This window comes from Haliotis rubra, unplaced genomic scaffold, assembly GCF_003918875.1.
Source record: "Haliotis rubra isolate DU_JTF1 unplaced genomic scaffold, ASM391887v1 Scf277, whole genome shotgun sequence".
NCBI classification, from domain to species: Eukaryota; Metazoa; Mollusca; class Gastropoda; order Lepetellida; family Haliotidae; genus Haliotis; species Haliotis rubra.
Window position 1 is genome coordinate 57,347 of NW_025766858.1, and position 23,240 is coordinate 80,586.

A 23,240-nucleotide genomic window follows, 5' to 3' on the forward strand; every position below is an offset into this window, starting at 1 on the left:
TAAGCTGCATGAACTCCCCGTGGGATATAACGAAAACTATTTTATTGCAAAACCTCGTTAGTACGGACTTCGTTAATCCAAACTGTATACACAAATAAAAGGTAATAACGATGATTCCATAATATGGACATTTTAATGGGGACAATATGTCCGGTTTCAGAAGTTTTACAGCATAAGGAGTCAAGAATATGGAATAAATGTCTGCTCTAACTATCTCTACAGAAACAAACAAGTTTGTTTAAACGTGACGACGACACTCGCTTCTTTTACAGTATCATATAGTCGGAATCGTACGTGGACCCTGAGAGGAAAATTCGTATGATTATGGAAATTGTTTTGTAGCTTTACCTTTAAGGTATCTATGTTAAGAATAGAATACATGAAGACAAGGGGTGTGTATTGGCTTATCACTCCTTTGAAGACTATTTCAGTTATATCACGGTTTTTGAAGCTGGATGTGGGAGGAGATCCTGAAGTGATGCAGATCACAACCATCCACCACTTTGATGAACTCACCAGCACCGCTATGGCTGACACGCCTCGGAACATTCCGGACAGACAAATTTTATGATTAAAGCAGTTGGTTACAAAGCGTAATCTGAGAGAATGTATCGACAAAATGTGTAGTTGGTCCTATTTATATTTGGACTGATCCAAACACGGTAACTTAAAGATCTTCTTGATATAACTTGACTATTGCTGCCTACGCCGCAAAACATTGAATTTTCTCACTCATAGTGACACCGTAAGCTTGGCTATGTTGTCAAAAGCGCAAGAATTCGCTGTACAGAGTTGTTTGCATTGGGCACGCCAAAAACCACGATAATGGGTTTGAATCCGAGTTCGACCCGATTATGTTTCCTGGTTTGTCAGCACCAGACCCATGCTCTTGGGTTTCAATATTGCAGCTATATGGTGACAGTCTGTAAATAATCGAGTCTGGACCAGACAATCCAGTGATCAACAGCATGAGCATCGATCTACGCAATTAGGATACGATGACATGTGTCATGACATGACAAGTCAGCGAACCTGACCACGCGGTGCCGTTAGTCGCTTTTTACGACAAGCATGAGTTGGTGAATTCTAACCCGAATCTTGTCAGGTAGTTTCACCGAAGTCATACACACGGAAGACCTGCATCACTTTGGGCTTGTTTCAACATCAAATTGACACAGCATTATACAACCGGAACACAGTTCAACTCACTTCCTCACTAACCCCGTTAGTTCAAACCCATTATACCCCCATTATACATCCTCAATTTTGCCTCCCTTCTTACTCAAGCGAGGTTTAGTGTGTAGCCTCAGAACTCGGTTTGGAAATGGAACTTGTGAGGGGGCGAATCCAAAAGGATAGTGTGACAAATATAAGTAATACACCAATAAATGACAACAAAATGCTTCTTAAAGTAGCATGTATTTTTGAATACCAATAATCGCAGTGAAAGGAGCAGTAGGATCAGGAAAGTGGTCACACCTTAAACAGATCAATAACACCCATACGAACTGGAAACACAGTGGTCAAGCAATCTAATGTTTACTTAATTTCGTTCCAGAATAGTTGGGATTACCGCCAGTCCTATTTTTGTACAACTCTTCCGGAAATTATAACCTGACAATTACCGGAATATTCTTAAGGGAAGAAGGCCTTTTCATGGTTTAGCTGCGACGCAAAATAATGACTAGTATGGACACCTAATTGCTGAGTCGTAGTAAAATCCTCAAGTAGGAAAGCTTTGTTTTCAAATTAATACGTCACAACCTGAAAACAAACCCATCCCAAACACCAAAATGCAAATCTCAGTGAGTAGCTAAATAACCGGATAACTTAGCAGTCCAATAACCCAACTCCACACGCACATGTCTCCCACGTTCCAATACATCGATGATAATTATTGTCCCACACACTGTCGTCTGCGCTCTTTCATAGGCAGACGACACTTTGTGATTGCAAGAGAGGCCGTCAGAGAGCGCGAGAGCGTGCAGCGCGTGGTCGTCTGCTCTTCGGGATTGTAGAACCATTTCCAACACCAAACGGTATACTCGTCTGTCATGTCGTCTGCCCATGTTCTTTTGTTGGTCTTTCTAGCGGTTTTACAAGTTATAGCCCAGGTGAGTGTCTGTATTGTTACATTGTTCATTATTATCCCTCTGTTATCATAACATGTGTGCCAGTTGTGATATATTTCAAACGATTGATGTTGTTCAAGGTAGTATTTATACATTCAAACACAAAGTTATTGAGGATATTCTTGCTCAAAAGTTGTTTGATCCTGGTTTCAGCATAAACTTCCTTTGTAAGGCGCTAATATTTTTTAGTGACAAAATTATATCGGAGGCCATTCCCTACTTCAACCATGTCATCCTGCTTACAGGTGAACACCTAACTTTCATTTCATATGTCACAGGTGGGGCAGGATACACTCACCTTTTCGCACATTTGGTACCTTGTTGATAGTTATTCATAAACACGTGCCTGTGATATAGACGGTATGGAATAGTGATTGCTTATGATTTTGGAAGTTGCTGTGCGGCGTTTCATTAACTAAATGATCCGTCCTTTAATGAACTAAAACATTTGGCATTATGTTTTCAACAAGAATAATTGTCTCACAAATTAGAATTATTTGCAATGTCTACAATTGTAGGACGTATTTTCTTATCCAAAAATGCAACCCGTTTTCACCAAACTATCCCCTCATCAGTGCATTAGATCATGATCTCAAGGATTGTTTGTATTCTATTGTCTGTGTAACAAAATACACTTATAATGTGAGCTGTTTAAAACTCTTCTGTATGATCAGCTTCAACAACCAACGCTTCTTCTACGTAAAAGGGGCCGGTGGGGTAGCCTAGTGGTTAAAGCGTTGGCTCGTCACGCCGAGGATCCGGGTTCGATTCCCCACATGGGCACAATGTGTTAAGCCCATTTCTGGTGTCCCCCGCCGTGATATTGCTGGAATATTGCAAAAAGCGGCGTAAAACTAAACTCAGTCAGTCAGTCAGTCTACGTAAAAGTGTTGTTTCTGAAATTACGACTTAAATATCATTTTGTAAGTCAAGTTATTAATTCTTGTTCATACAATTATTTATAGTTATGTATTGAGATTTGCATGCAAATCAACTGGACAGACTTCCAGGAAACTGCCATCTCTTTGAAGTGAAAGTTCCATCAAGACCTTTTACAACTTTATCACAAACACCCACATCACGTCATGCGGGCGTAATAAAGAAACCAGTCACGGTGTCGCCATTTGTTCTAAGATGGATCTGTAAAGTTCTACATACGTACCACGTAGTTTTATGTGTTCCCTCTGAACAATCGTTCTATTAGAAGTTTGCGTGCGTCCCTTGTATTAAAGCATATGTAAGACGTTGCCTTTTGCAGCCAGAATATCCCCGAGCTCATAAATCAGCGGTGTTCTTTTTCTCAAAGAACGGAGCGTAATGTTAATGCAATCAGACTAAGCAATATCCGAAACTCTGGCGATGGCAATATGATTGATGACCAGTAGTTTTATGATATCGCTACGGTTTTATACCCTGACTCCATGTTTGATGTCCGTCCCACATGTCTCGGCTATCAGCGCTAGATCATTATTTTCAGAATAACATGAAGCATATGAAGCTAGACTTAAGGGAGAGGAGGATCTAACAAATTAGTAGTCCTAGCTACATCGGATCAGGCGTTAAGGCATTTGTTTGTGTGTCTGCAGGCAAAGAATTAATATAGAGCATTACTGAAATGTTTTCATGATTTCCAAATGCCCCATCGTAAATGTGGCAATTATTACAATGTTAAGATCGCGTACCTGTTAGTCTTATGCAAGACATTCGAATCTGGAGTCCCTCTTAAAGATGTAGAACTTGTCATTTTGGTTTACTTCGTTTGTTATAAACCACTACAGTCACAAGGACTGACTGACTGACTAAGTTTGGTTTTACGCTGCTTTTAGCAATATTCCAGCAACATCACGGCTGGGGACACCAGAAATGTGCTTCACACATTGTACCCATGTGGGGAATCGAACAAGGGTCTTCGGCGTGACGAGCCAACGCTTTGACCACTAGGTTACCCCACCGGTCGGTCACAATGAGAAAGGTTAACTGTATTTATCTTTTTTTGTGAACAAAATGTATGATAACTGTTTTAGAGTGGTATAGTGGGACTTGTACGATCTACTCTGCTTGAGAGATGCACAGCTCAAGATGAATATTGTTGCTGTTCACCACACCGTATCTCGCTCTCGGCTCGGTTTAAAATTGTTTTCCAGCACCCGTTGCTTGTGTAAGAAAGGGATTTCTAAATGGAACCGGTGGTCCATATGTTTACTTCAAAATGGTTCTTAAACACATATTGTGATACAGTCGCAATCGTACAATGGACTATGCTTTTAAGACATTTCTTTTGATTGAGGACATGGTTTTGTCACTTATCATAAAGAACATACAATTCCTTACTCACAAATCTCACTGAAGGTTAACTCCAAGGGACCACAGCGGTCTGATGCTTGTGGAAAGGGGTTAATCTTGTGAAGGATGGGTGGTAATGCTATGTATTATTTGACTCTGCGTCATCATACCCCGTGGGGGCGTAGGACGTGGGGCGTGGGGCGTGGGGCGTGGGGCGTAGGACGTGGAGCGTGGGACGTCCGGCGTAGGGCTCGGGACGTGGTGGCATTGGACATAGGGTATGGTACGTGGGACTGTGGTCTCGGACGTGGCTCGTTCCCCAGATTTAATAACTTAAGAAAGCCAAATCTACTTTGGCAACGTCTTGATTAACAGAGTAACTTAGCTGCCACGAAGAACTTCTTCATGTATGACTGGGGCCGAACTGACAACCAGGTAAAAGGAGACTATACACGTCTCATCAACAAAGCTTGGAAATTCCTTTAAAAAAATAAAAAGTTGTTCACCATGAAGAAGCACCAGTCCTTGTCCACGTTTTGGATCTTGTGACAGGCCAGTCTGTCCATTAGGGACGATCAAGCCGATCGTCCATCTGGGAGATTTGACTTGAGTGTAGCATGTGATGGAACATTAGGTTTGTACTTATGTGCAGTTGTTCTTGTGGAGGACGGTATTTACCGATAAGCTCTGAACTAATGGTCATTTCACGCAACTGTGAGATTGTGAGCGCAAGGTTGATAAATCAATGGTGCCCCCAAACTCGTACTTTTGTCATAAATGTGGACAAATGTGTTTGATAACTACTTTGGCTGGATCTTTGTGGTTGATGTGTCGATTAACGAGACGTCTCTGGAGAAGAGGGGTGGCACCCCAGGGAACAGCACCGTATGACGGGTCTGTCTTACTACTTACCACTTAATGTCTTTAAACAGCAGTAGGCTTTTTTGGTCAAATCCAGTTTTTGAGGGAATAACGTTAAACAAAGAAGCATGCACACGCACACGCACATACATACGCACACACACACACACTCACACACTCACACACTCACTACAATCACAACGTCTCACAATTTGGGCACACACAGTTAAGTTCTTCTTTGGATGTGAAAGTGGGTGATACAGACTCACCATCTGTTTCCTAAAATGAAGACTGGCAACCGCGAAGTGTACGTTCGTATCCAAATCGAGATATGAAACAAGTTCTCTTCTCGTCTTGTCTCGTTTATATGCTTGTGACCATGGATGATTGAGTTAAAGAATTGTTCTTCAGATTAACGATATATGAGATAATAACGCATTTTACAGAGAAAGAACGATTACCGTAGCATCCCCGTTAAATATCCCGGCAATGGTTCTGTACAATATACCAGTTGTCATCTGGTACTAACTAAATTTTATCAGATATGTGATGTATAATATCAGATTATAGGACTGTTTCTCCACACAACACATGAACAGTATCTATAGCAACTTAGTTCATTGTGAGACCGGGTCTCTAGTACTCTCTCGGCTCATCGATCAGTGGTCAAGCTATGTGACTTGGTTGATAATATGTCATCCTACTCCGACGGTGCGAGACATTACTCGTATTTCACTTATTGGTTTGTCTGGCCCTGACTTATACTATATAAGTCGTCGTGATATAGCAGGACTCTTATTTTTCAAAACAAACTTAAATTTGAGTTTTCACTAACTTCAGTATACTGCAATTACGTCTTGGTGGATCCGATTCACTCAAATTTGAAAACAAACTCAGTAAAATGTATTTCCCGAATTAAACTGAAATTAACGTTAAACTCAAACTGGAGAATTTTAGTTTGATAGATAGGTTACTTAAGTTATATTTGTTTTTGGTTTTGAGAAACGCTAGTTATAACTCGGTTGTTTCAAATTCTCAAATTCAGTTGGAAATCTGAGTAAGAGTAAAAAAGTCGAAAAATCGGGACCTGGATTATTGGGGGTTGTGGGTTAGCCTAGTGGTTAAAGCGTTCTCTTGTCACGCTGAAGACCCGGGTTCGATTCCCCACATGGGTACAATGTGTGAAGCCCATTTCTAGTGTCCCCCGCCGTGATATTGCTGGAATATTGCTAAAAGCAGCGTAAAACGTAACTCACTCACTCACTCTGCGCATTGTAGTAAATATTGACAGTCTCGGTCATTTACTATATTGGTGATATTGCCGGATTATTGCTTAAAGCGGCGTAAAACTGAACTCACTTACTCACCTGGATTATTGTGTGTGGCGGCCAACAAATATGATATATGATGCGACATATTTGCATCATGAAGATGTAACCGTTGTGGAGATGAGCGATCTATGTTTGATTTGGCTGAATGGAAGATGACCAAAATTAATTCCTGAAAGAGATACATTTCTCCAATATTGTTAAGATTTTTCATCAAATCACGTCTTTTGAACAAAAATCCAGTTACTGTTATTTGCAACGTCATTGTTTATTAAAATTTAGAAATGTATTTTCTAAGGGGTCATCGAAAGTCTTAACGCTTTCAATCCAATATGCCACACCAGGTTGAGCACAGTTGTCATGGAATCGGTTCCCAATACCAATATGGCATTGTAAACCTCCTTTTGCTGTTTTTATTCTGAAGTAACGAAACAGAGATATTGGCAAATGTTTGGGATAATTACTAATAGCTCGGACTTGATCACTGTAAATCTGTTCAGATAGGAAAAAGGAACAGATTGTCATTACGTCTTGGTTGATCTCACAAGATTGCCGTTACGTCTTGGTGGATCTCAACATACTGTCGTTACGTCTTTGGTTATTTCAGTCTACTGTTTTGTTGGATCTCAGTTCTTGTCATTACGTCTTGATGGATCTCAACAGATTGTCGTTACGTCTTGGCAGATCTCAACAGATTGTCGTTACGTCTTGGTGGATCTCAACAGATTGTCGTTACGTCTTGGCAGATCTCAACAGACTGTCGTTACGTCTTGATGGATCTCAGCAGATTGTCGTTAGGTCTTGGTGGATCTCAGCAGATTGTCGTTACGTCTTGGTGGACCTCAGCAGATTGTCTCGTGGATCTCAACAGATTGTCGTTACGTCTTGGTGGATCTCAATATGCTGTCCTTAAGTCTTGATTTATTTTGGTATACTGTCATTACGTCTTGGTGCATCTGAGTTCTTGTCGTTACGTCTTACTGAATCTAAACACTTATCGTTACGTCTTGGTGGATCTCAGCAGATTGCCTTTACGTCTTCATGGATCCCAGTGGGCTAATGTTAAGGTCTCATAGGATCTGAGCTGTCGACAGAGATGAGTCGATTTCCGAAAAATGTCTTTGGATCTATATGACTGTCGTTTATGTGTCAATTTGATTGCTGTTAAGGTCTCGATGAACCTAAGTGGATTGTCATTAATGTGTTGGTGGATCTGAATTGAATGTTCGTTAGGGTGTCGATAAAATCGGTCACAGTGAATTTACGTAGACAGTCGTCAAGTTCTCGGTGGATCTTAAGGATTAAGATTAGGAGACATAATTCTTTATTGATAACCTCAACTCGATCAATTTTTCCCCTAAACCAATTATTTTTCAGTTTTCAAATGTTGTTCTTCAATGACTACAGTCATTCCACCTGTATTTAAAAACAGGTAGCAGTTGTGTAGATAAGCCGCCTAAGCGTTCGCTTATTACGAAATGGATTCAGGTTCGATACCTTACATGTATGAAACTGATGGTAACTTTGGACAAGGCCATTTTTACTGAAACTAAGTAATCCAAATTCCTCCACTCACCAACTTTATTTCTCATGATAATGATGAAAATTATGGTGAGTGAGTTACGTTTTACGCCGCTTTTAGCAATATTCCAGCAATAGCACGACGGTTGACACCAGAAATGGGCTTCACACATTGAGCCCATGTGGGGAATTGAACCTGGGTCTTAAAGGTGTACGAGCGAACGTATTAACCACCAGTCTAACACCACCACACACGCACCCCCACCCCCCAGCCCCCCATATATTATAGATACAGATTCTCTTAGGACTAAATCTACTCCTGCAACTGGTATGCGCAGACCCTTTTTCTAAAGACGATCACGTCTTAACATATGCAGCTCGTTCCTCAGACCAAGGATATTGATATCGTCGAATTGTTAACCAAATTCAATTCGATGTCTGTTTCTAACTGATAAGAGCCTTATATGTGAATGCACATGTGTCGCTTGGCCTGAACGACGACTGTGGAGTCGAAGCAATCTATCGGTATCACATCCCCTAAGGGCGTTTGTTCGTGATTAAAGCCTTGAAGTAGTTTGAAAGATTTTCCTGGATTTTATTTCAAATAACTGCTGTTTGAAGCACAGTAACGTTTACATGAAATGAGATCCTAACTGTAAGAATTAAGCAAGATTCCATGTCAACCATGCTAACGTTTGAAGCGTTTCGGTATTACGTCATTCCATCGGATTGATCAAGAAACAAAACCAAGACATACAACTCTAAAAATAATTCGATAAAAATTGGAAAGTATGGTATGTTTACGAGGGTGATAAGCGACGCCTCTTGGGGGTCTCATTTGGAATATGGATTCTTTTCCTGAACAGGCTTATTCTAAAGATCACTGATCAATATAAACTCGAATACGATTTCTTAAACTTTGTGTCTAATTTTAAAACTGTTGTCAATCAATTTGAATAAAAAAATAATGAATATGTGTTTTTTTTAATGGAAAACATAAAGGTTAACTTCTCATCCTTACCTGCCTTTAAGTATTGTTGAAAAGTTTTATAACCATCGATCCTGTTCCCTGAATGTTACTTTAATCAATAGTAATGATGCGATGCCCAAAACCATTGTCAAAAGGACGATACGAACCATATTCAAATGGTTTTCCTTTACCATTGTGACGATGGGATTACAAAAATGGTCATGGATTAGCATAATTATGAATACCACTGCATTGTTTGGTCCCGGGATCATTGCCTTCATATCATATCAGTGAGTGAGTGAGTTTTACACTGCACCCCGCAATGTTCCAGCTACATGGTGGCGGTCTGTAAATAATCGCGTCTGGTCCAGACAATCCAGTGATCAACAGCATGAACATCAATCTACGCAATTGGGATACGATGACGTGTGTCAACCAAGTCTGACCACCCGATCCCGTTAGTCGCGTCTTACGACAAGCATGGGTTACTGAACATCAATTCTAACCCGGATCTTCACGGATTCATACAATATCAACCTTTAGTGTGATACAATGATCTTCACGGATTCATACAATATCAACCTTTAGTGTGATACAATGATATTTACACACAGTTTCGAAACCTCTGTACGTACCAGCACAGATTTTCACAGGAATTAATTTAGAGAGTTGGACACCTGGTGTCATTGTTGATTTTAAGTGACTGTCATACAATTTTCACTGTTACTTCTAGGGCTCGCTATCGATATAAATCATGTAGATCGATCATCGTTAATTGAATATCGATCGATTATCGATATATATCAGAGAAGTATCTCTGAGCATAAATGAATAAAAAATATGAAAGAAATCAACATATTTCACACCAGTGGTGAGTGGTGACATATTAAGGCTTGGATTACCAGCAAAACGCCGTCCTGAACATACTTTAGGAGCAACCCGTGAATAAAAAACTCACTTTGTGTTTTCTCCGAGTAAATTATATAATTATTGAACTCACAATAGTTCATTTACGATATGATCGATTACACAATTTTCATATCGATAATCATTAATAATGATTTCCATCGACGATATTTTCGATCATTTTAGCCAGCCCTAGTTTGTGTAACTAAACGCCCCGATGAAACTGTTTGGCTGGATATACGAGACTGGTTATTCTCTAGCGATTCATATTTGCATAGCGACGTCCTTTCCAGTTAAGGTCTCTCTGACTGCATACGACGCCAAGGGACCAGGCACATGTTCCACGTATCCGGTTTCAAATAGTAATAGCAGAAAAAGAGCCATCTGGCACGAAACAAAGTGACTGATGATACCGTTCCAACATAACGAGAGCTGTCTGCATAATGAAACCAGTGTTAGTAGCATAATTTAAGTTGTCGTTGTCTTCTAATCGCTGGAAGAGACAATTGAATGTGACACCTTGCCAAGGTCGTTGTTCAATATGAAGCACTCTGCATCTAATCTGTTAAATATTTCTGACTGATCCAAAGTGAAGTCATTGGAGATCCATTCACGTTTATGATCAATATGTACGTGCGTGCAACATTCATTAGAAGGGATCTCTGCGTGAGACGTTTACATGCTATTTCACAGCAGTGCGCAAAAGGTGCATCATTGGGTTCACTGTCACTGGCCTCCAGTAAAAGCACACTTCCGTGATACCTTTTGATGACTGGCGGGACATAACCAAATAAATGTATGACATCGCACAGGGTTAATCGTCTTTTGAAACCGCATGACCATGATGCTTTTGATTACTGGCGAGACATAACCAAATAAATGTATGGCAACATATAGGGGTAATCATCAGAGAGCTCTTTTAAAACCTCATGATACCTGTGATTGCTGGCGAGACATAACCAATTAAATACATGACAACATATAGGGTTAATCGTCAGCGACCTCTTTCAAAAAAGCACTCTCGTAATAACTGTGATTGCCGGTTGGCCGTAACCAATTAAATACATGACAACATATAGGGTTAATCGACATGGTCATCCTGTAAAACCACACGCTGAAGCTGTTTCCTGATGACCGACAGACCATAAAAAAATAATAAATAAAACATAAATGGTAACGTTCAGTGTTAATTGGCAGAGAACCCCACTAAAACCACACACTCAAGTCTCCTGGTGAGTGGCTGAACATAATATCAATATATGGCACCACTCTGGTTCAGTCGTCACAGACCTACAACTCGAACACAACAGCGTACAAGCTACCATCAGAGCTAAGATGCAATACAAATCAACAAATGGAAGCATACAGGGTTAATCCTCACAGAATTTACGTTCGAATGAAACCAAAAGCTCTTGACATTTCACAGAGATAGTATCAGTAAACTTATATGGTTAGTCGTCAGAGTGAAACCAATATTGCACTTAAAATGATTCTTCATTTTGGATTTTATGTGAAATGAAGATGGATATCAATAGTGTATGCCCAGAATTCCTATTTTATGGCGAAATATTGTTCCATAAGCTGTAATTCTCTATTAATTATACTAAATAAACGCCATAAAATACTATCCTAAACCCGTTGCTTTATATAGACTTTGAAAGTTATGGTAGTACTGATGTGATTGGCATAGTAAGAACTCTGGCGGTTAACGATAAGTATGCTATCACATTCGAATTAAATATTCTCTCTATGACGATTAAAGACATTTTGGATTTTATGTCATTTAGAGAAGGGGCGTAATTATATACATTTTTCACTCGAGAAAGACATGTTTCTGAAAGAATTATAAAACGGGGAAAAATGCTGGAAGCTAAAGTTTCACCAGAAGCAGATACGTCCGTTGATCAAATATGTAATGCTAAAATAATTACATGAATGGCTTCATGAACAAAACGCATGGCTATATGGACAAAGGTTAATGTCGAGTGAACGATACTTGAAACTACATATGCTACATATGACACAGAGCTTAAGCTTAATGTTAGACTTACGGTGATGTGATACTACATACTTCATTGAATCATAAAAATGAAGGTCATTGCCAGAATGACAGCGAGAACAATTCACCACCCACATACTTGCTAATAAATAAATACTAATCGACGATAAGAAACAACGTTTATCGGGCGTACTTCTTCTTACAGTGAGTTGGACTTTTCCATACTGAAAATATGAACCGGAGAGATCACGCATAATTTTTTTGCCTACCAAGATTGAAACATACTCGACACTTCAGTACAATGTCAGTTGTCAAGCATGTCAATCAACACACTATTCTTCACATGAGGCGGGGGATTTGAAAACGATTCTTATTGGCAAATAGTTACCATGAAAAGCAAGATTTATGGATGTCAACTTCTTTATTGTGAATACCACGACGTTTCGGAGTGGATGCTTGCTCCTTCATCAGGTGAGCTGAGATGATGAAGGAGCAAGCATACACTTCGAAACGTCGTGGTATTCATAATAAAAAGTTGAAATCCATAAATCGTGCTTTTCTTATGCATTCCACTTCTAAATGCCCTTCAAAGATTTGAAAATTCTATGCGAAGGATTGTAAGTAAATAACTCGTCAATGCTCAAAGCATGATCTTCTTTAGCCTAATACAGTTGAAAATGTTACTTGGGTTATTATTTGGTACAGGAGATATTTAATACAATGTGATCCACAATGAGATTTGGAACATTATGTTTGATGGTATTAAACTGCGGTTAACAGGCTAGAACTTAACGCCGTAAAAGGTAGTACCTAGTGTCATCTGAAGCAACTGCAAAGCCAGGCTGAAATTCTGAACTCCAGATTTCGGTGTAACTTTTAGACACCGGGCTTAACCTGAGTGGTGCAAGAGGAAACATATCGGGATTCTGTGTGCATTAGTATAAGGTTAAAGATCATTGCCATTGAACATATCAAGCTGTGCATTAATCAGCAATAAGAACATCTGGACAAAGGTCAGCTTTGGTAGACTGCAAGTTATTAGTGATAAGGGAAAAGACAGAATACTCATTGGACTATTTAATTCTTCCCTATCAGCCATTGATTTGTAGCATGTATACATAGATCTAATCAGTGTTCCTATCTACTCATATGGAGATAGATTAATCATATCAGTAAACAGAGCCCCAACGTTCAATAAAAATAGTTATTTGCTTCTGGTGGGTTAACAATACGTGCAGGGATTTACCTTGGTATGTAACTGGACGACAGGGAGCGGGATTCGGTACGTTAACCCCTGCTGTTTGTAACAACACAAAGACCGCCTCCATGATGTAGTGGAGTGGATGATTTCCACATGGAGAACTGATGGCCAGTTGTTGGATTCCTGTCCTAGAAACCAACGGTAACATATTGTACTGTCTGTTTGGGTCTAAATGATACCGATGAATCACAATCTAACTCCACATCGGTTCATGATCAAACATTCATTTCAACGCAGCATGTAAGGGAAACATCAGACCAACTTTGGACAAAAGTTACACAACGTTTGTCTCCAAAATAAAAAAGGTACTGAACAAACTATCATTATTTTGTTTTGGTTTTGTTTTCCGAGTTAAAAGTAACAGTAGTACTGTTGCAGGAACAGCCTCAAGGGCAAGATAATTAGCTTGAAGTAAACCGTTTGAAAATAAGGCATTTCAGCGTTTTCTTGAAGCACCATAATAAATAACAACTTACTTTGATAGATGTATAAAAGATGATCTGCTGGGAACGATTACTTGCGCGAGAATCTTCAAACATGTTATAGTTGCATCAAACTATCGATAATGGAATCATATTTTGGTGGGTTAGCTCAATAGTTAAAGCGTCCGCTCGTTTCACTGAAGACCCGGGTTCGATTCCTCACATGGGTACAATGTGTGAAACCCACATTGCTGGAATATGTCTAAAAACGGCGTAAATAATACTCAATCACCAAGTCATCAGCTAAGAGACAGCACAGCATATTAATAATCATTATTCAAGCTTACCTCTTTCACGAACCATATCCGGCTCTGGATTATCAATTCTCAGCTTTCTAACATAAAATAAACTAATGCGGATACTCTCTTAAAACCCCACGTCCATTTGATATGAATTTACCAATTTTATGGTCGCAAATGGACCATATTTTCGAACAAATTCCTGTATTTCCGTGAAGCACGCGAGAGAGCATACATGTTTCTGTTTATTCAATCCTTCTGTAATATGAACATGTGCCTGGGCATTTTACCAGATCAATTATCGAGGTGCGATCAGCTTAGTCATTATTGCCCTGCTTTCTTCTTGGCAAATGCTTGTTTATCGCTTGTTTATGAATCGGACATTTGATCCCTCTTCTGTCTCAGTACTCATATGCTGTTAACCGGTGTTTAAATAGGTGGTAACAATGTGTGAAGCCCATTTCTGGTGTCCCCCGCCGTGATGTTGCTGGAATATTGCTAAAACCGGCGTAAAACCAAACTCAGTCAGTCAGTCAGTCAGTTAAACAGGTGGTACTGGCTGAAGAAACAGGATGACAGCGCGTCTCGTCTGTTATTGGCTGTCGTCACTGTTGCATGTCCAAGAGGTTCGGTTGACACCGTGGCGTCCGACCACGATGGATCGTGATCTGTCACTGTCAGGGCTAGTGTCAATTATTTACAGCTATATGGGGTGTTTGGCAACACCTGGTGTCTTCCCTTATTTTCAGTGATCAATTCATATAATGTTCATTACTGTTTTGCCCACTACTGACCTGGGTTCGATTCCCCACATGGGTACAGTGTGTGAAGCCCATTTCTGGTCTCCCCCGCCATGGTATTGCTGGAATATGGCTAAAAGCGGCGTAAACCTAAAACTCACTCACTGTTTTGCCTTTTTCGCCTCATGGAATCCGTTTCAACTAATAGGGCAATGGTGATCTAAAGCAACTTGATATAGTCGCAATATGGCTGAAATACTGCCGATGTGACTTAAAACTTTAACTCACTCACTCACTCTTTTGTACTTGATTCCAATTAGACCCCGTGAAGATCCGGGTTAGACCCATGATTGAGGCGACTAACGGGATCTGGTGGTCAGGCTCGCTGACTGGGTTAACACACGTCATCGTATCCGAATTGCGTAGATCGATGCTCATGATGTTGATCACTGGATCGTCTGGGCCAGACTTGATTATTTACAGACAGCCACCAAAGAGCTGGAATATTGCTGAGTGCGGCGTTAAACAAGAAATAAACAAAACGAATTCCAATTGAAGCTCTTCACAAACCGTACAGAGAGTCATATGAATAGAAATATCTGCTGACGTTGGTAAAACAAGGTTACATGGCCAGGGAGCTGAAGGATTAGTTTTTTTGGTGGTCTTTCATCGTTCAAAAATCAACTTAAAAATTCCCCTCGACTAATTCACCATTCTTAAATATAAATAAAGGAGACCAGTGACTCATTTATTTCACATTCCGAGCTGCGCAAAGATTCAGGGTGACAAAAAACTCTCTTCAAGACTATATCACAAGAGTATGACTTCAAAGGTATGCCATTTTCCTTTATGTGAAGGTATAATCCACATGATCCAGCTTCTGTGTCTACATTTCAGAACTTTTGAGGAAGGAATTGAGTATGCTCTGTCGTGTTCAAACAATCAAACCCTCAGAAGTGTTCACAAAGTTTTTATGTTAGATATATGAAGGACCTTTCCAAATCGTATCAGTGAGAAAACATTATGTCCGACGCAATTCTCTATCTTAGCTTTTCAGGTGAAAAATTGACTTGGCTTTTGCGTGTGTTTGTGATGGTGGCCACTGTTGGGCAGAATACTCTTACATTTTTTACCACCTGATGTCATTACTTTTGGACAATCATTACGAAACACGTGCTCATAACATGGTTAGTATGATATCATGGAAATTTCTTTAATTTCTTCTGAATATAGAAAAAACAAATCTTTTCTTTTTTCAAAATACCATTTGTGTTTTCCGACTGGAAGCTTCATGGCGTATTTTTTTGGGCCTAACTGTTATTTATCCTTTAAACCAACTATACACAGTGCAATTAATGGAGGACCGCCTCCGTGGTGTAGTGGTTAGAGCGTCCGCCCGGAGAGCGGAAGGTCGCGGGTTCGATCCCCGACAGCGTCATACCAAAACACGTTAAAATATGGTACTTGTTGGTCCCTGCCTGGCACTCGGCATTAATGGGTACAACAAGGACTCGGAGTCAGTATAATGTGTCTGAGTGGGGTATTCATGCTTCACTGCGGCATGGTATCTCAGTGGGCTAGCACTATAAAACCAGCTTAAGTCTGGGCTAGTACAAGCAGCCGCACATACATATACACACCCATGCACGTCGTCATATGTGCGAAATATTCTCAAGCACGACGTTAAACCCAATTTCACCTCACATCACCTCACCGCAATTAAGGGTGTACGGGGTTTGCTGGTAGATCCCGCCATAACGTGAGTCTCCCACAAAATTTACTTGTTTGGGTTCGGTTTTATGCTCGGTCCGAGAAGCCACACAATGCTGCCGCATTTACATACCAATATATATCTTACGGTGACACTTCCATCTTGTGCCAGAGTGAATGAGTGAGTGAGTTAAAATGTTACATAGCATCGGCAAAATCGCAGCCATAAAGCGATGAGAACAAGTTCAATAATATCAAAAGTCTATCTACAAAGACAGTAAAACAGTTGATTATAAAACAAACCAATTTTTATCAAAAATATTATTTTCTCAGGCTGATATGTGGAAAGAATTAACATTAGACTACAGATCACGATCGCGAGTGACCAATGTTAGACCACTTTCCTGAGGATGAAGGGGACTTATGGTACCATTACTTTCTGCATGATTCCCAGGAGGATTTACGGCATCACTTTGGCCACCACTGGCTGTATCTATTGCTAACTAATGCTGTGACGGGTCCATATTTTCTACCCGGGTACCCCACCCCCTATTACCCTGACCTACCCAGATACCCGGTATGTTAATTCCTGGCATCGAATTTGTAAGAAATGGCAACATATTCTTCAGCTCTGAAGTTAAAATTTCGAGTTTCTCAATATCTAAACCATGCATTATATTCAAAACAGGTGACTGTAAATTATGTCAAATTCTTCAAAGACAATACAACCTATAAATCATGAAAGAATAACATAGTAAGAATAACTATTAGTCACATGATCATAACGGGTCTGGGTATTGAGACGGGTACCCACCCGTCCCGGGTATCCGGGTTACCCGTCCCAGCCCTATTGCTAACCAATGTGAAACAAATCAACTTCACTGTGATCAAGCAATTAAAATACTAGTCGATATAATATACTTTATTTTAGTTTGACTTCTTTTGCCAGAACGAGTATTTAGATATTCATGGTGCGCCCAATTAAGACGAATAGTATCACATTTTACATCCGTGACTTTCATTTAGCTTCGCCTGTTATATATTTTTAGTTACTCTTCATTAACCTGTAAGTGCACGGACAGGTAAGATAATACACTGTACACTTATTTCAACCAGATAATCATTTCCTGGCAGACGCACAAGCCCTGTGAAACTATTATCGGAATCGATCAAATTCTTCCAGAATACGTAGATTGTAATGAACGATATGACATCTTTGACATGAACCTAATTTGGTTGATTTGATTAAGGGATGAAATAACTTGAAAACATGTCAAACAAGATTATTGTTGTATCATTGGCAAATTGTGTAACAATATTAAATAAGGTTCAAACTGAAAATAGAACTAATTTGAACAACGACGTCAACGTCTATTAATGGCTGGCTGCCCACACAGATCAGTATGGAGGCTATTGGAGGTACTGGCTTTGCATGACACTTTTTTCACAATTTGTTTGCTTGTTGTTCGCCACACTCAGCAATATTCCTGCTATATGGCGTCGATCTGTAAGTAATCGAGCCTGGACCAGACAATCTAGTGATCAATAGCATGAGCATCGAACTACGCAGTTGTGATACGATGACATGTGTCAACCAAGTCAGTGAGCCTGACAAATAGACTCTGGTTAGTTGCCTCTTACGTCAAACATGTTCTTGAAGACATGTCTTCATGAAGATTGTCAACTCCAATCTGTTGCAGTGTTTGTGCATGTGTGTGTGTGTGTGTGTGTGTGTGTATGTGTGTGTGTGTTTTGCCTGGGGTACGAGGGGTAGCTCGGTTGTTAAAGCGTTCGTTTGTTACGCCGAAGGACATGTTTCGATTCCCTACATTCAATGTGTTAATTCTATTGCTGGTTGACTCCCGTCTGGATTGCTGAAAGTGAGATTCTTTTCTCAAGAATATCCTTAAATGCGTATTCTTCATGAGAAAATTTGAAACTGTTGTAGTTATAGCTCTCGCTGTTTGGTTTCGGTATGCACAGGCACACACAGCCTCATAACTACCCGATCAAACAGCACAAATTATGAAAGCACCACACTCATACCCGTGTCCCAATCTACAGGTTTATTTATCTTGCTGATCCATAGGTTTTTATATATTGCTGATCCATAGGTTATTAAATATTGCTGATCCACATGTTATTATATATTGCTGATCCACAGGTTATTATTTATTGCTGATCCAAAGGTCATTATATATTGCTGATCCACAGGTTGTTATATATTGCTGATCCACAGGTTATGACATATTGCTGATCCACAGGTTATTACATATTGCTGATCCACAGGTTATTATATATTGCTGATCCACAGGTTATTATATATTGCAGATCCACAGGGTATTACATATTGCTGATCCACAGGTTATTACATATTTCTGATCCACAGGTTATTATATATTGCTGATCCACAGGCTATTATTTATTGCTGATCCAAAGGTCATTATATATTGCTGATCCACAGGTTGTTATATATTGCTGATCCACATGTTATTATATTTTGCTGATCCACAGGTTATGACATATTGCTAATCCACTATATATTGCTGATCCACGGGTTATTATATATTGCTGATCCACAGGCTATTATATATTGCGGATCCACGGTTATTATATATTGCTGATCCACAACGTCATGTTATTATATATCGCTGGGCCCTTATTCTCGAAACGTTCGTAGCCCTAAGAATTCTTAACTTTGATCGTAGCCCGTTATGTTAAGAATGGGCTTACGAAGTTCGTAGGGCTACGAACGTTCGAGAATAGCTAGCCTGATGTACAAGCTATTATATAATGCTGATCCACAGGCTATTATATATTGCTGATCCACAGTGTTCTATATATTGCTGATCCACAGGCTATTATATATTGCTGATCCACAGGTTACTATATATTGCTGATCCACAGGCTATTATATATTGCTGATCCACAGGTTATTATATAATGCTGATCCATTATATATTGCTGATCCACATGCTATTATATAATGCTGATCCACAGGTTATTTTATAATGCTGATCCACAGGCTATTATATATTTCTGATCCACAGATTATTATATATTGCTGATCCACAGGTTATTAGATATTGCTGTTATCCGATCCGCAGTCATTATGTACAAGTTAGAAAGCGATACAGAAGTGTACGCCGATATCTCATTCTTGCAATGTAATCTATCGTTATTCAAACACGACGAACATTCAGTAGCCACCAGGCCGTGCTGGCGGCCACGCGAATTGATTACAACATCGCCCGGAGACACGTGCCTTCATAAGAAACGTGGAACTAAAACATGAGAACACAGACCTAATATCCTTCATATGAACGCCATTCCTCACAGAATAGATTAGTTTCAAATAACTTTAAGAAATGAATGCACAACAGCAACCGACATGTGGCAGGTTATTTCTTTCGAAGCTTTGTTAGGGTTCTTTCATCACTACTACTACTACGACGACGACGACGACGACGTACTACTACTACTACTACTAGTGCTACTGCTATTGCTACTGCTACTGCTAGTGCTAGTACTACTACTACGCGTGAAGATCCAAGTAAGAATTCATCTTCAACAACCCATGCTTGTCGTAACAGGCGATTAACGAGAGCGGATGGTCAGGCTTGCTGACTTGGTTGACACATGTCATCGTGTCAAAGTTGCGTAGATCGATGCTCATGGATTGTCTGGTCCCGACTTTATTACTTACATATTATTGGAATATTTGCTGAGAGCGGCGTAAAACAACAAACAAAATGAAATACTACATTTTTCATCACCACCACTACTACTACTACTGGTGTTACTACTATTAAACCTTTCAAAACTGACAGAAATTTCAGGCAACTAATTCTAAACAATGGCACTGATGAGAAAAGACCCTCCATGGATTAAAGTAAATTCTTTTGGAAGCAATTGTAGTCTGTTCCCGGCAAATGCAACCTGAAGGAACCATGAGTGATGCACAATGATGATGTACACCGACATGTAAGGTTGCTGTTGGGGGGTTTAATCACACCTGATTGCTCGACAAAAAGGAATTAAAAAGTCCAAATCTAATACGGCGCCAGGGCCTGATGGCGTTCGAAACTGGAATGTCCAAACACCAATACGTCACTGTTTCAATTCTCTCATGGCTACAGGGAGACTTCCTCCTTGATTGGGCAAAGGTCGAACAATAATCTGCCAACGAAAGGTGATTTGTCTGATCTTAAAAAAGTCAGCTGTATTACATGTTTGAATACATAGTACAAAATAGGGTGTCTTGCAGATATTTTGTAATCATACTGCATCACCAATCATATTTATTAACATGGAACAGCAACGAGCCAGAAAAATGATGCTGGGGTTACAAGAATGAATTGTTGGTAAGCATATCCTTGAAGAGACTTTGCACTCTCACAGAAAATCATACAGAATAGCTCATGATTCTCTACCCCAGGAATCGATTTTGAAAGAACTGGAATGAATTTACCTTCCCCGGCGAATACCCCATTTACTTAAGTCTTTAATGAATTGCTGGACCAACTCATCTTGAAATGTATTCTCTCGGGAAGGTGCTGACTGTAGAAACCATTTCTATTAAAAGAGGAATAGTTCAGGTTTCTTTTTCTCATTTGCTTTTCCGTTTATGACTCTATCCTTCAAGTGTTTTTTGTTCAAGAAAGAAGAAGGTTATCATCCACGACCCCTTTAACACAGATCCCCAACACATTTTATTCATCTCCTTTACACGGATGACCGTGAACTCATTGCCACGCTGAAAAGTAGCAGATTGGCCTTGTCGAATACTTTTTCATGACAGGGATATGTTGGGTTTTTTCATCCTAATTAAATGTTGCAAGACAGATGGGGGATCAGTTAGTTTACCCGGGGGAGGAAGAATTGAACGTCTCGTGAGGGTCACACCCATACACCCTTAGGAATATCGAAATTTAAATCACCTCGAAAGCTCTGGGGGTCTCAAACCTCGAAATTTTAATACCTTGAAAATTTCCCGGTATACGGTATGCAAATTAGAGACAAACTCCAGACTGGCCATATAAACTTCAAATAGAAAGACGGACAGAATACAAATATAGAATTCGGAAAGTGGTGAATTCAGAGCTCAATGCTCGCAATGAAGTCAGTATTCATTTGTTGTTGTTCATTTGGGCGAACCAGGAAATTCAGCGAACTGACACCCTTACACGAAGAGTTCTGTCAGATAATACATGCCATCACTCTAGCTAATCCCTCAGCCATTATTTTCATATTTATCTGTTATAATGGGAGAGCATGGTTTGATTACAGAGGAAGCTCGTCGTGACAAAATTGTATCGTGCACGTTGGCACACGTTTATTTGTCTTATGATTTGCCTGTGAATCATGCAAAGGCTTATAATGAAAACAATGCATTCCACAGCTCGCCTAAAGGATGTTGACATTATCTCAAAGTCAATGTTGATTTTGTTGATGGCTCTGGAAATGACTGTCGAACAAGCAGAGTGTGATGTCATATTGGCACAGACTCAGTTTTGCCAAGGTCGACCGTTGCATCGAGTTTATGCGCAGTGTGCTGAGAAGACGACTCTCCAAAGTCCGTCACTTGGCCTGAAAAGTGAAACAGAAAGCTTTCTGTTTGCTGCCCAGTCTCTTCCCATGCGTTACCGTGGAAGGGTGATTTTGAAATAATCATAAATGTGACATGTAGATTGTGCAATGATTTTATGAAACTGTCCAATACCTTGTCAGGTGGCCAGGGTTGGTACAAACGCAGTTTCTTAAGCGACATGATGGCGTAGCAACATAAGTTTTTACCGTCTTCGCCAAGTCTTACGATGATATTACTTGTCAAATGTTTTGTACCTGAGGTTTAGATTTCAGATGTTGCCACAATCCATTTTGTGAAGTCATTATAATTTGATAAATGAACTCTCGTCTTCCGCAATTATCACCCTGTGCACAGTGTTATTGGATTTAATTCCTGTCTGATATACAACGTAATCTTTTGGCTGATATGCATTACAATCTCTTAGATGGCGTCATGGTTACCATGGCAACAAGTCTTGATATCTGACATATATAACAAGTGTCATAACATGAAACGTCCACTCAGGAGAACACCCAGTCTCGATTATTCCACGAAACAAATTTGTTTGAACGTGTAAGTCTAAATTGTAAACATCATGCAAATGAATCGTTGAAAATCAGTGCTGTCACAATGTGTTCGCGAATAGGAAAACCTGACGGTAGACCCGCCACTCTCACAATGACTTCCGTTATCACCGGGATTCGCTCGTCAGAGTGAGTGGATGAGTTTAATTTTGCTTCACATTTAGCAATATTCCAGCAATATCACGTCAGGGGACACCAGAAATGGGCTTCACACATTGTACCCATGTAGAGAATCGAACCCGGGTCTTCCGCGTGACATCGAACAATTGAACCAAATGGCTTTCCCTCCGCCCCCGCTCGTCATAGGAGATCTGGCACCGATTCATAGTCAGTGGAGTATATTCGACATTCATTTTATCCAAAGTATACCGCTACATGTACCTGTAACGTGAGTGAATACTGTTCGCCAGACCTATAACACCTCGCAGGTTTTAAGTAGCTTTGTTTTGCAACAGGACTGTGATTAGGCGCAGGATCCACATTTCACATGGATTACTCTTGCCGCTGGAGCGGAAGGGTCTTATGATCACACAATGTATACCCGATCGATCCAAGGTTTAATAATGAGATTGTTGCGAGGTTTTGTCTTCCTGCACGTTTGATATCTCAACGTTCACAAGATTTGCCAAGCTTTTCAATATCTTGTTTCATATTA

The 23,240-nt window shown here is 39.9% G+C and overlaps 1 protein-coding gene across 1 annotated transcript in view; it reads left to right on the forward strand.

The window, feature by feature from the left end:
• Window positions 1-1,918: 1,918 nt before the first annotated feature.
• The window catches only part of LOC124280948, a 51,503-nt gene continuing 30,181 nt past the window's right edge, over window positions 1,919-23,240 (forward strand). The window contains exon 1 of the mRNA XM_046716954.1: window positions 1,919-2,114. Coding sequence (XP_046572910.1) covers window positions 2,055-2,114 — 60 coding nt within the window. The 5' untranslated portion in view covers window positions 1,919-2,054. The remainder of the gene's footprint in view (window positions 2,115-23,240) is intronic.